The 13,504-nt window shown below is 49.8% G+C and overlaps 1 protein-coding gene across 3 annotated transcripts; it reads left to right on the top strand.

Annotated features, from left to right (window-relative positions):
• Positions 1 to 6,207: 6,207 nt before the first annotated feature.
• On the top strand, positions 6,208 to 13,254 carry LOC115640866 (tripartite motif-containing protein 15-like). 3 transcript variants are annotated; one of them, XM_030543941.1, is made up of 4 exons: positions 6,208 to 7,195; positions 8,157 to 8,266; positions 10,007 to 10,081; positions 12,461 to 13,254. In XM_030543941.1, exons 2-4 carry the CDS (start codon positions 8,164 to 8,166, stop codon positions 12,967 to 12,969), a joined length of 687 nt encoding a protein of 228 aa, XP_030399801.1. In that variant the 5' UTR covers positions 6,208 to 7,195; positions 8,157 to 8,163; the 3' UTR covers positions 12,970 to 13,254. The 3 variants fall into 3 exon arrangements, 2 of the variants coding, with proteins under 2 accessions (XP_030399801.1, XP_030399803.1); XM_030543943.1 differs by lacking the exon at positions 6,208 to 7,195 and having other exon boundaries at positions 7,932 to 8,266; XR_003997932.1 differs by lacking the exons at positions 6,208 to 7,195; positions 12,461 to 13,254 and having other exon boundaries at positions 8,197 to 8,266; positions 9,943 to 10,074.
• Positions 13,255 to 13,504: the final 250 nt, after the last annotated feature.

Below are 13,504 nucleotides of genomic sequence, written 5' to 3'. Positions count from 1 at the left end.
TTTGAAAACAATAACAGAGTAACGCAGAAGAAATATCCCCAGCCAGTGCGAAGGCGTATTAGAGGTAATTGCTGCACTATGCTGTGCCACTTACATGCATTGGACTTGTTTCAAAATCAAAGCCTCATTGTATTGCAGAAATAACCATGGATAATGATAAACCATAACGTGTCTGATTCAAAAATTCACCTTTATGCTTTCCAAGGTGGTATCCAGATTTGATTGCTTTCCCTCTTTCTGGCAAGTCAGACACTGTGCAACCTGTTTTTGATGGAACAATATGATGACATGAACATTTCGTTATGGAAATAGTATCACAAGGGAACAGAGTTCACATTTGCACACCAAATATACTTTTATATTTCTTTCATTCATTTTGAACTTCTATTTCAATTGTAAATACCATTCATCAGCATTTTGTTTCATTAGTGTACATACCCAATTGGCAATGTCTTCTGTCATCCCTGGCCAATAGTATTTTGATGTCAGCGCATTCCTGGTTTTGAATATTCCTAGATGTCCACCCTCTGGACTGTCATGATACCTTTTAAAGAGTTGCAGGGCTTCTTTCATGGTATGCACAATGACAACCTTTCTTCCTTTTGCTGAATGGAACAATCTCCCCTCTGTTGATCATAGAAGATGGAGCACAGAGGATGATTAAAGTTTATCTGGGCCCTGGGACAGAGCAATTGTTGGGCACCTACCCACCTTGTCCACTGGCTACACCACCTATGGCCTTATCCCTTTCGTCCTCTTCCCCAGGATCGCAGCCATGTTACACCTGGGCTCCCCACCATTTTGCCGGGCCCACAACTCCTTGGCTCATTTCCCACCCACCCTGCTGTCCCACACAGCACCAGGACTGGAGAAGCTCTGTCCCTGTGTCACGGCCATACCAGGGAGTGAGAGCTCCTCCAGTCCCAGGGCCGTGGTGGAGTTTTGGATCCTGCGGTTCTTTAGGGGACTAAAAGCAGGGTGCTGTGGAGTTTCCTGCCCCACCAGGCACGTCTCCTGGAGATGGGGTCAGGCATAGGGGCTTCCCCTGCTGCCTTGTGGCTTCTGCCAGGGCTGGGGTGTGGGAAAAGTGTTTAACTTAAGCTATAAGTGGTTATTGGCAAAACCATTAATTAATTAAAAGGCATATGGCTATCAAAGACATCTATATACAGTCTGGTTCATAATGCCTTGAGTACAAGGGGGAAATTTCAGTGTATAGCAGGGCTGCTCAGAGGAGGGGGGGGGCAAGTGGGGCAATTTGCCCTGGGCCCCACACGGGCCCCTAGGAGAGTTTTTCAGGGCCCCTGAAGCGGGGTCCTTCACTTGCTCCTTGTGCCCTGGAAAACTGTCGAGGGGCCTGGGCCCCCAGAGCTTCTTTCACTCTTGGTCTTCGCCAGTGGGGGGATCCTTCCTCCAGGGCAGAGGGACGCCCCACAGCTGAATTACTGCTGAAGCAGGGCCCCCCTGCCACCAGAGACCACAGGCCCCAGAGTCCTCTGGGCGGCCCTGGTGTATAGTAAGAAGTTTTTGCTCATTTAACATATAGTGATTGTTGGTGTGCTTGCAGCAGACCGGATAACATAATTACGAAATGAAACAAAGTCATCAGTTTTTTTTAAATAAAATTTAGACTCATTTCTCACACAACTGCACAGCACACTCCTTTTGTTGCACCACTGGCATAGACAGATTTTCTGGAAAATTTTAATAAAAATAGAGATCCAAATTCCAGTCCCATTGAAGGTAAAGTTAACACTCCAAATACTCCCAGTGTTGGGACATCATGACCATCATTTACAGGCTGAAGTTTCCTGTGTTATGTGCCAGTACTATCTTAAAACAAATATTCCTTACCTTCCAATGAAAAGTTGACAGCATATCGACGCAGGTTCAGTCTGCCTGCTTTATTCATTCCTTCAGGATATGTGCTACTCCTTATGTATGCCAAAACATTTGCAATTTTTTCTTCAAAAGATTTCCCTGAGAATTGTTTACAAGAGAAAACAGTTACTTAAGTGCAAACATGGCATATCAATGCATATAAGACTCAAGGCAGAGTTATAAGGTAAGCGATTTACATTGCAAACCCATAAGCAGGGTAAACCTAAATCAACAATACATCATTCATAGGCCAGTGACATGACAGACCTAAATAAATTGCAGGCATGTGCATAATTCTGAAATATCTGTGGCTTGCAAATTTTGGCTGTATTTGCTCAATGAAGAGTGAATGTTCTCAGACATAAGGAGATCAGTACAAAATTGTAACAATGTATAGACCTAGTGACTCAGGACAGTAAATGTAGCAGCAAAAAAATGTCAATAAAAAAAACAAGCAGAGTTGCTTGAAGATAATGGGTTTTGAAAAAATATGTAATATATAATAATATATGGGGATATACTTATGTCACAGAACTAGGTCATTGAGTCCAATCCCCTGCCTTCACTATCAGGACCAAGTACTGTCCCTGACAGTCTTTTTTGGCCTTGCTTTTTTTTTTTTTTTGGCCATGATCCATAAATGGTCCCCTTAAGGATTAGGCTCACAACCCTGTTAACCTGAGTCCTGCCTCCTGCTGCCCTTTCTGCTGCTAGATGAATCTGGAGTTCACTAGGCCAATGATATGAGAACAACCTAATCATGGAATGCTGTAGCCAAACTGTGATCCTTGGATGCGTAACTATGGGACTCTTGAGTAGGGGTAGAGAGGTTATTTTACCAGTGTATTTGATCCTGGTGAAACTGCTGCTGAAATCCCATGACCAGTTCTGGTGTCCTCAGTTCAGAAAGGATGTTGATAAACTGGAGAGGGTTCAGAGAAGAGCTATGAGAATGATCAATGGAATAGAAAACATGCCTTCTAGTCATAGATGCAAGGAGCTCCATCTATTTAACTTAACATAAATTAGGCTTCAGAAGTGACTGGATCATGGTGTGCAAGCACCTATGTGGGAAACAAATGTTTGATAATGAGCTCTTTGAAACTAGCGAACAAAAATATACCACCATCCTCTGGCTGGAAGTTGAAGCTAGACAAATTCAGACTGGAAATAAGGCGTATATTTCTAACAGTGCGAGTAATTAACCACTGGAATATTACCAGGAGTCATGGCGGATTCTCAATCACTGACAATTTTTCAATCAAGATTTTAAAAAAATAAATAAATAAAAGAAAAAGATATGCTCTAATTAAAGAGAAAATGTTTCGGAAAAATCCTATGGCCTGTGTTACACAGGAGGTCAGATTAGATCAGGGGTCGGGAACCATTCAGAAGTGCTGTGCCGAGTCTTCATTTATTCACTCTGATTTAAGGTTTCGCGTGCCAGTAATATATTTGAATGTTTTTAGAAGGGCTCTTTCTATGTCTATAATTTATAACTAAATTATTGTTATATGTAAAGTAAATAAGGTTTTTAAAATGTTTAAGAAGCTTCATTTAAAATTAAATTAAAATGCAGAGTCCCCTGGACTGGTGGCCAGGACCCAGGCAGCATGAGTGCCACTGAAAATCAGCTTGCGTGCTGCCATCGGCATGTGTGCCATAGGTTGCCTACCCCTGGGCTAGATGGTCACAATGGAATCTATGAATCCATGCTAAAGATCGCACACTATTAACTTAAATTAGGACTGACTGAGGAAGCTTTAGGAAGATCTCTCTCTCATCTGTAGGGAGTTTGTCTCAAAAAAAAAGTCTTGAAATGACTTTTTGGGGTAGTGAGAAATTTCCCTGTGGCAGACACATGGCTGTATGAAATACCTCTGATCTCTCTGCCGGGTCTTTACCTGGCCATTCCCCATTTCTATCTGTCTGTTACAGGAAAAGATCAAAAAGGAGAGCCAGAGAATTGGCTTTGAATTTCAGCAGCTCCGCCAGTTTCTGGAGGAACAAGAGTGCCTCCTGCTGGCCCGGCTGGAAGAGTTGGACAGGATTATGAAGTGGCAAAAGGAAACCGTCACCAGATTTCCCATGGACATTTCCCATCTTAATAGCCTGATCAGTGAGCTGGAGGGGAAGTGCCAGAAGTCAGCTAGTGATTTCCTGCCTATTAGGCAGCTGTGGGCACTAGGATTTGGGGAGCAGCATTTTCTTCAGTGGCAACTGGGACGGCTGAAGATCTGGCCGCAGCGGTTGCCGCCGGCATTTAGGCGGAGGGAGCTGGGGCAGGGGGGCGCAGGGAGGGCCGCCTGCAGCAAGTAAGGAGGGGGGGCAGCACACAGGGGAACTCCCCACCCCAGGTCACCCCTGCTCTGCCTCCTCCCCGAGCACGCCGTGGCTGCTTCACTTTTCCCGCCACCCAGGCTTGCGGCGCAAATCAGCTTAGGTGCTGCAAGCCTGGTAGGTGGGAGAAGTGAAGCAGCCACGGCGTGCTCGGGGAGGAGGCGGAGCAGGGATGAGCTGGGGTGGGCAGCTGCCGCACGGCTCTCCGGGGTGGGGGGGGGAGCTGCCATGGCTGAGAGAGGTGCCACAGGGTGGAGGGGGTGTAGGGAGCTGCCGCAAGGGGGGTGCCTCAGTGTGGAGTGGGGGAGCTGCCATGGGAGGGGGTGCCTCAGGGCGGGGGGGGGGCAGGGAGCTGCTGCAGGGCTCAGGAATGGGGGAGGGGGCAAACTGAAAGTTTCGCCTAGGGCGCGAAACATCCTTGCACCGGTCCTGGCCAGAGCCTTTCCCCTCTTCTGTTAGAGACACCCCAGTTGCCTCTGCACAGTATCCTGAACTATTTTCACAGGGGATGATGCCAAAATTACCCCCAAAATTCTTTCTGATGTGGAATATTCCTGGTATGTAGCCTGCTCTCCCAGTTCTCTGAGACGCTGCCTACGGCTGCCCTGTGCATGCAGAATGCATCAGAGCCCTGTGGCAACTTTGCTTGTCGGGGCTCTGCACTCAGCTAGTGTCCTAGGGAAGTTCAAATCCAAATGAGCCCATAAATATTTAACGTATTGTTTGTATTGCAGTAGCCTCAAGAGGTCCCAATGTGCCAGGCACAGAGAGAGGCTGCAGCAGAGCCAGCAAATGAACCCTGTATTCCAGCCTCCAAAGTTGGAGGCTAAACATTTTGCTAAGGCAACATAACATGTACCAAACCCAGGAATCTGCTGTGGAGATGGAGGTGGAGATTGGAGTGGGAAATGTTAATCTTCCTAATTAGCATTTGCCTTTTGAAGACACCCTGGATTGTTTCTCTGTGCCCAATAGAACGTGCTGCCTAACCCCAGGGGAAGATTTAGGGGCTGTTTTGGAAAATCCAACTCTGTGATCTAAATGCTTTAATAAATTTGTAGAAATAGGTTGTGACTTTAACCTATGAAACTTGATGGGTGAAAGCTCATTTCCTGTAGGCGGTATCTTTGGCTTTTCACATGCGCAATCAACTTCCTTTCTCTCTTTCTCTCCCTCAAGGATATCAGGATCACTTTAAGCAGGCACATGGCTCCGTCTCACTCCCCCTCGCCTTTCATTCTCTTCTCATGTTCAAATCCCAGGGCACAGCAGCAGGGTGTAGGGGGCACAATCACAACTCTCCCAGTGTTAAGTTTAATTTAGTGGTTTTAAATATCTTCCACCCAGGGCTTACTTTGTAATGAAAGAAGTGCCGTGGCTCAGGCAATTAGGAGCCATACATTTTACTTTCATAACTGATGTGTCAAGCCCAGAGGTGCCGGGGCTATGAACTGCCAGGCCCAGAGGTGCCGGGGCTATGAACTGCTAAGCCCAGAGATGCTGGGACTGTGAACTGCCAGGCCCAGAGGTGCTGGGACTATGAACTGCTAAGCCCAGAGATGCTGGGACTGTGAACTGCCAGGCCCAGAGGTGCTGGGACTATGAACTGCCAGGCCCAGAGGTGCCGGGGCTGTGAACTGCTAGGCCCAGAGGTGCCAGGGCTGTGAACTGCTAGGCCCAGAGGTGCCGGGGCTATGAACTGCTAAGCCCAGAGGTGCCAGGGCTATGAACTGCCAGGCCCAGAGGTGCCGGGGCTATGAACTGCCAGGCCCAGAGGTGCCGGGGCTATGAACTGCCAGGCCCAGAGATGCTGGGACTGTGAACTGCCAGGCTCAGAGGTGCCCGGGCTGTGAACTCCTAGTCCCAGAGGTGACGGGACTGTGAACTGCCAGGCCTAGAGGTGCCGGGACTGTGAACTGCCAGGCCCAGAGGTGCCAGGACAGTGAATTGCCAGGCTCAGAGGTGCCGGGACTGAACTGCCAGGCCCAGAGGTGCCAGGACAGTGAATTGCCAGGCTCAGAGGTGCCAGGACAGTGAATTGCCAGGCTCAGAGGTGCCGGGACTGAACTGCCAGGCCCAGAGGTGCCGGGACTGTGAACTGCCAGGCCCAGAGGTGCCGGGACTATGCACTTCCAGGCCTAGAGATGCTCGGCCTATGAACTGCCAACCTAAAGGTGCCGGGGCTAGGAACTGACAAGCCTAGAGGTGCCGACACTGAGCCCTGGCAAGCCCTGGCACAAATTAAGCACTGCTTCTACCTCTAAGGGACTGGCTGTGTCAGGATGCTGGGGAGGGAATAAGAGGCCTTTCATCTCTAGGACACTGGTTACAATCCAGCAACGCTGACTCTTTTTTTGGCTACGTCTACACTACACACCACTGGTGGTAGCATATAGGGTGTGTGTAGCTACACAACACAATGAGAAACTGCTGCCTATCCCATTGCCGGAGCCTTACCCCACTTCTGGAGTCTTTTTTCCTGCAGCGGGGAAAGGCTTCAGCTGCAGGCAGTCAGCGGGATGCTACTCTGCTGAAAACAGCACTGAGTGGACGGGGAGGCGTGGCGTGGGTGAGCAGAGAGCATGTGGGGTATGTTCTCGTGTACACCTTCACCCTTTGGGAGTGTCTTTACTTTCCTAAGCCGTGTCTCATGGTCTGCACTGCACTTTACACCCATGCTAAGGGGACCTCCCCTTATGTGCACTCTATATGCTGCTGAAAGAACCGTGCAGATGAACCCTTTGTGTGGAGTGAGCTGTGTCTGGGGAGGGACTGGTCTGACTCCAGTTGCTTTTGGGCTTGAGGTCTACAATGCAAAGACCGCTTGCGACATGGGAACATCCTGGCCATCAGAGCAGAGAGGACATGGACCGAAATGGCCATGATGCAACTTCCTTCCTACCCATACACATAGACCCGGATTTTCTAAGGCATTGCAATGATGAGATTTGACCATAGGTTTTCCACCTCTCAGGTGAGTGCCCTCTGGGACTGGCAAGTCATTCTCTGTCTGGCTTAAGTTATATTTAATTATGTATAAAAAGGTTGAACGACCTCGACAGGAGAGACTGCGAGACCCACAGCAGAACATCCCGTACCCCAGAGGTTACCCATTTTCTGTGTCATTAGGCTTGTCTCAGTACCTCTACAGGCAAGATAGGTGGGGGGACACCTCCCCGGTTTGAGGATTGCACTGCAGCGTAGGCAGGAGACGCCTACTGGGAGGTAACAGTACCTGTGCCCAGAGGCAGAAACATAGGTACCCAGGGCATTTTTAGAACATAAGAGTGGCCACACGGGGTCAGACCAAAGGCCCATCTAGCCCAGTATCCTGTCTCCCGACAGTGTCCAATGCCAGGCGCCCCAGAGGGAATGAACAGAACAGGTGATCATTAAGTGATCCATCCCCTATTACCCATTCCCAGCTTCTGGCAAACAGAGGCTAGGGACACCATCTCTGTCAGCCAGGCTAATAGCGATTGATGGATCAATTCTCCAGGAATTTATCTAGTTCTTTTTCAAACCCTGTTATAGTTTTGGCCTTCACAACATCTTCGGCAAAGAATTCCACAGGTTGACTGTGCGTTGTGGCTAAAAGGTAGGTGTTGAGTGAGCTTAGGCACCTACAAGGTTAGGTGGCAGATGAAAGGGGTTGCAATGCCACTTAAATCTGGGACTCAGGTGCCTAAATCCCTTTGTGGATCTGGGCCTAATAGTCTCTGTAGTCTAAGAATGGATCATAACTGTGGGGGAAGCATGCACAGCTAGTGCCTCGGTGTCACCTTCTCTGAAGGTAGGACACACATTCTCCATGGCCCCCAGAACAGCAGCATTGACTGGCATGTGCTTCATATTGAAAGGCAATTAAGTAATGCATAATAAGGAGTAATTAATGTAATTAATGCAATTAACTTCAGAAAGTTTTCTCTCTCCAGGTGTGAGATGTTCCAGCAGCCCACAGGGATTTCTCTTGAGCTGGAAAAGAGACTCAGTGATTTCTCTCAAAAAACTATTGCTTTAAAGGAGACCCTGAGGAAATTCAAAGGTACTAAAAGGGGAGGCAGGCAGAGAATCGAGATGTGTCTCTGTCACTGTAAGAGGGAAAGGGCTCTGGCCACTTCGCAGCCAATGTAAAATCCAGCAAAAGTACAGTAGAGGACCATTGGACGGGGCGGTGGGAACTGTCGAGGGCTAAAGAAGTTTCCAGTGAGGATTCAGAAATGAAATAACATGAATATGGTTCAATGTTTTATTTACTTGTTTCTCCTACATTATGAGAAATTTGGGATCCAGATGAAGGGAGCAGTGCCAGATCCAAAAGGGGCTGAATTTTGCTTATGAATAGGGCCCTATTAAATTCACGGCCATGAAAAATGCGTCATGGACCGTGAAATTTGGTCTCCCCCTGTGAAATCAGGTCTTTTGTGCGCTTTTGCCCTGTACTATATAGATTTCATGGGGAAGACCAGTGTTTCTCAAATTGTGGGTTTTGAACCAAAGGGAGTTGCAGGGGGGTCGCAAGGTTTATTTTAAGGGGGTTGCAGTATTGCCACCTTTACTTCTGCATTGCTGCCTTCAGAGCTGGGTGGCCGGAGAGTGACAGCTGCTGACTCAGGGCTCAGCCCAGAGTGGCAATACCATATTGTGCCATCCTTACTTCTGCGTTGCTGCTAGCGGTGGTGCTGCTTTCAGAGCTGGGTTCCCAGCCAGCAGCCACCGCTCTTCAGCTGCCCAGCTCTGAAGGCAGCGCCGCTGCCAGCAGCGCCGCTGCCAGCAGCAGCAGCACAGAAGTAAGGGTAGCAGTACTGCAACCGCCACTACAATAACCTTGTGACCTCCCCCACAACTCCTTTTTGGGTCAGGACCCCTACAATTACAACACCGTGACATTTCAGATTTAAATAGCTGAAATAATGAAATTTATGATTTTTAAAATCCCATGACTATGTAATTGACCAAAATGGACTGAATTTGGTAGGGCCCTACTTATGAATGAATGGAGAAAGAGATCCAGTAAACAATGGTTTAATAACAGAGAAAAAGAGGGAACAGATCAAGAAGATAGAGCTGGGGGCTGGGAGTCAGGAGACCTGGGTTTTGTTCTAGCTCCTCCACCGATTTGGTGAGCAATCCTGGAAAAATCAATTCAGTTCTCTGTGCCTCCGTTTCCCCATCTCCAAAATCACAATGTTCTATTCCTCCAGCACAGCCACCCCCTTGCACTTCATGCACAGGAAGTCCCTTCTGGCTTCCGGCAGGCAAGAAAACATGGCGCGTCTGTGGTAGGTCACCGCTGCTGTTCTAGCGCTGGCCATCTTGAAACCCGCACGGAGAAGGAAAGCTTCTCGCGTGTCCACTCTCAGCTCCCTGCCAATCTCTCCCGTTAGTTCGTCCAGCAAGTGACAATTTACACCAAGTCTCCCGGCTTAGGTCATCCCAGCCCCTCACCACTAGGGAACAACCAGTGGGGCTGATCAAAGCTTGGTGGGTCAGGCCAACAGACGATAAGAACTGCAGTCTGCGCTGGGTTCTCTGATGTTCAGTCTAGGAATGTATTGGTGTTCTGAGATCCTTCAAGAAAACAAGTGATATAGTCACATAAAAATGCTCCTGGGATGTTCTTGGTTCTGTTTACGGTACGTCTGGCTTGACTAAACACGTTTTTTCTCTCCATATCTCTGCCCCTTTCCCTCTCTCTGTTTCCCTTCCCTCATTAAGCAGACTTGTTTAATTCAGAGTGGAAAGCTGGGCATAACACTGACTGCATGACATCTCTCCTCTCTAGACACTCTGTCTCTGGCACTACAGACTGGGGCAGGGAGATCTCTAGCATGGGGAGTGGACACCATAGGAAGAAAGGGTGAGTTTTTACAGGGATATTTCCTGGTTTGCATTTGTAGCTCCAGCTTGAATGGCAGAAGAGCCTCCGAGATCAAACAAAACAGCCTCCTGCCAACAGAGGGAGAGAGGGGGATAGGAAAAAGGAAGGAGACTTAACAATCCTACAATATTAACCCCTTAACTGCTGTTTCCACATGACAAGCGAGACATGGAAGTGATACGGGAGCAGCAGTGCAATCCACTGACTCAATGGGACTCAGTGCTGTTGGCTTGATCCTCCCCCAGTGTCCTCCTGGGGCACTTGCTTCTCTCCCTCAATCACCTGGATCTCCCATTTTCTCTTCCCACTGGGCTGCGGGGTCTCCATTTATGATCCTCCCTTCACCTTGGCCCTTTAGGGCTTCTCTGCTGTTGCCTGATCTTTTGGAAAGTTAATCATGTTTGGATTGGCAGCCAATCGATCGGCGTGTGATAAGGGTCTTCCCCCAGAATCAGACCTAACACTACGGAGCTTGATGTCTTGTGGGGAGTCTCAGATTGATGACAAGGACACATACCCTGAGGGCAAAGTAAAAACTTAGATACCTTTATGAAAATAATGGAGAAAGCTAGAAAAGACCCAAGCCACATAACAAGGTAGAGATCATATAGATCGGGGTTATCTGTGGTATCACTTGACGCATAAGCTCCCAGAATTACATACTCAGCCTTGGTTGAGGACCTGGTCATAAGAGACAACAGGACCAGCCCCGGCTCTGGCATCTATAGGCTAACACAGAGGTTCTCGAACTTTAGCAACCCGAGGACCCCCAGTTTGATTTACAAATTTTTGCTGACCCTTAAGTCCCCTGCTCTGCCCCAGGCCCCACCCCATTCCACTCCTTCCTCCAAGGCCCCACCACTGCTCTATCTCTTCCCACCCCTGCTCCACCCCTGCCCATCCTCTTCTCCACCTCCTCCCCTGAGCGCGGCCCTTCTTTGCTCCTCACCCTCCCTCCCAGAGCCTCCTGCATGCCGCTGAGCAGCTGTTCCCTGGCGTGCAGGAGGTACTGGGAGGGAAGGGGAAGAGTTGAGGGAGTGGGAGGAGTTGATCACTGGGGCCGGCAGACCCCCTGGAGTACCCATGCAGACCTCCAGTTTGAGAAATGCTGGGTTAACATGTAACAGCCATTTCAGCCCATGATCATACCGTCACCACTTGCTCCAGCGGTTATTCCTTCTTATGTTCCTTGTGGTAGCACTGACTGCAACATTGTACCACTGAGCAAGCTCTCCTTAGGCTACGTCTAGACTACCCGCCGTATCGGTGAGTTAAAATCAATTGCTCGGGGATCGAAATATCGCATCTCATCTAGACGCGATATATCGATCCCTGAGCGCGCTTATATCGATTCCGGAACTCCACCAACCCCAGTGGAGTTGCGGAATCGACAGGGAGAGCCGCGAACATCGATCCCACGCGGTGAGGACGGGTGAGTAATCCGATCTTAGATATTCGACTTCAGCTACGTTATTCACGTAGCTGAAGTTGCGTATCTAAGATCGATTTCCCCCCGTAGTGTAGACCAGCCCTCAGTTCCCAACATCTAAATGTAACTGTTAGGCCAGGGGCCTAACCCCGAGGGCCACTTTGGGGTTGTGAAATAGTATGGAGGGCCGAGGCAGCAGGCCTCGGACAGGCTCAGGCTTCAGGTCCTCCTCTTGGTGTCATATCATAATTTTTGTTGTCAGAACAGGGTCGCAGTGCAATCAAGTTTGAGAACCCCAGATTTACGGTACACGGGCCTGTAGGTTTCTTGCATTACAGCTGAATATAATGAAAGCAGCTAAATATAGTGAAAGCAAGACAGTGAATATTGGCAAGCTTGCCCTATGAGATACACCACTGCCTGCCGTCTTTTCCCCTTGTCCAGCTGGGCTGGGAGGCAGCTCTCCAGCGGTTGGAGTCCCCTATTTCTCTTCCATTCCGCAGTGGGCTGGGTGCTGTTCCCCAGCGTTGTGCCACCCCCACCTTCCCCAATTTCCCACTGCACAGAAGTTTGGGCTGTGATCTGGGCTGCTTCCTCCTTCCTTTTGCTAGTGGGGGATGGGGCGTCTCTTCCTAACAGGCACAGCTGGTGGCTTCCAGGCTCTGCTGCCTTCCCTGCTCTGTCCCTGCTGCTGGCAGTGGGGCAGCCCCCACAGGGAGACGCAGCAGGGGAGGAGGCAGAGAGAAGCAGTCACAGCAGCAGATATAGCAGCACCCTTAGAGCCTGGGAGAAGACAGAGAGCCAGGACAGAGAGGCAGAAAATCAGGGAGCGACCCAGGTGGGATGGGGCTGCTGAGGAGTGCGAGAAAAGGTCCCCTCCTCCCCCAGGGCAGAGCTCTGCCCCTAACACTCTGATTCTCCCTCCCCAGCGAATGTGACTCTGGATCCAGACACAGCTCATCCCCAGCTTGTCCTGTCTGCAGACGGGAAAGGCGTGAGATGGGGACATGAGCAGCAGGATCTGCCTGACAATCCTGAGCAATTCAATTCCGTTCTCTTTGTGCTGGGCCGTGAGGGGTTCGCCTTGGGCAGACACTACTGGGAGGTGGAGGTGGGCGTTGGGAGAATCTGGTCGGTGGGGGTGGCCAGGGAGTCTGTGAGGAGGAAGGGACGGATGAGCAATTACCCTGAGCAGGAGATCTGGGCTGTGGGTCACTGGGGCGGTCAGTACCGGGCTTACACCTCCGGTGAGACCATTCTGCCCCTGCCTATGATCCCCAGGAGAATCCGGGTGGCTCTGGACTATGAAGAAGGGCGGGTGGCATTTTTTGATGTTGACAACAAGTTCCCGATCTTCATTTTCCCACCGGCCTCTTTCACCAGGGAGAGACTCTTCCCTTTCTTTTTGGCAGGATCCCCACTCCGGCTGTGTCCCTGAGATAGGGGCAAAGGAGAATGGTCCCATGTGACCATAGGAGCTGACTCCACGGGTGCTCCAGGGATGGAGTGCTCCCAGAAAAAAGACAGTGGGTGCTCAGCACCCATCAGCCACAGGTGTTCAGTGGTACAGCCAATCAGCTGTTTGGCAGTGCCCCTGATCAGCTAATTGGGGGCGCTGCTAAACAGCTGATGGTGCTGCCAACAAACAGCTGTTTGGCAGCTCGGGGAGAGGTTGGGGGGAGGGTGGAGGACAGCGAGTGGTGGACAGGTGGGGGCTTCGGGCAGTGGGTGGATCAGGGAAGAGAAGAGGCAGAGCAAAGGTGGGGCCTTGGGGGAAGGGGCAATGTAGGGGTGGGGCCTCAGGGCAGAGTGGGGATGGAACACCCCTGGGGAAAAATAAAAGTTGGAGCTATGCATGTGACTACCATAAAATAGGTTTCTCTAACATCTGACTCCACGACACTGAGGCTAGAGCGTATTTCTGGCCAGTCAAAATGGCAGAGAGATGGACGTGAAGGCAAAGCAAATGGCAT

The sequence above is a fragment of the Gopherus evgoodei genome, unplaced genomic scaffold (assembly GCF_007399415.2).
Source record: "Gopherus evgoodei ecotype Sinaloan lineage unplaced genomic scaffold, rGopEvg1_v1.p scaffold_32_arrow_ctg1, whole genome shotgun sequence".
NCBI classification, from domain to species: Eukaryota; Metazoa; Chordata; order Testudines; family Testudinidae; genus Gopherus; species Gopherus evgoodei.
Note: the sequence above shows the minus strand (reverse complement) of the source record. Positions and strands in the feature narration are given on the sequence as shown.

Excerpts from the sequence above, each read along its gene's own strand:
- LOC115640866 (XM_030543941.1), top strand. The coding sequence starts at position 8,164 with ATGTTCCAGCAGCCCACAGGGATTTCTCTTGAGCTGGAAAAGAGACTC. Across the intron at positions 8,267-10,006 it reads GACCCTGAGGAAATTCAAAG|ACACTCTGTCTCTGGCACTA; the intron begins GTACTAAAAGGG and ends TCTCCTCTCTAG. Across the intron at positions 10,082-12,460 it reads GGACACCATAGGAAGAAAGG|CGAATGTGACTCTGGATCCA; the intron begins GTGAGTTTTTAC and ends CTCCCTCCCCAG.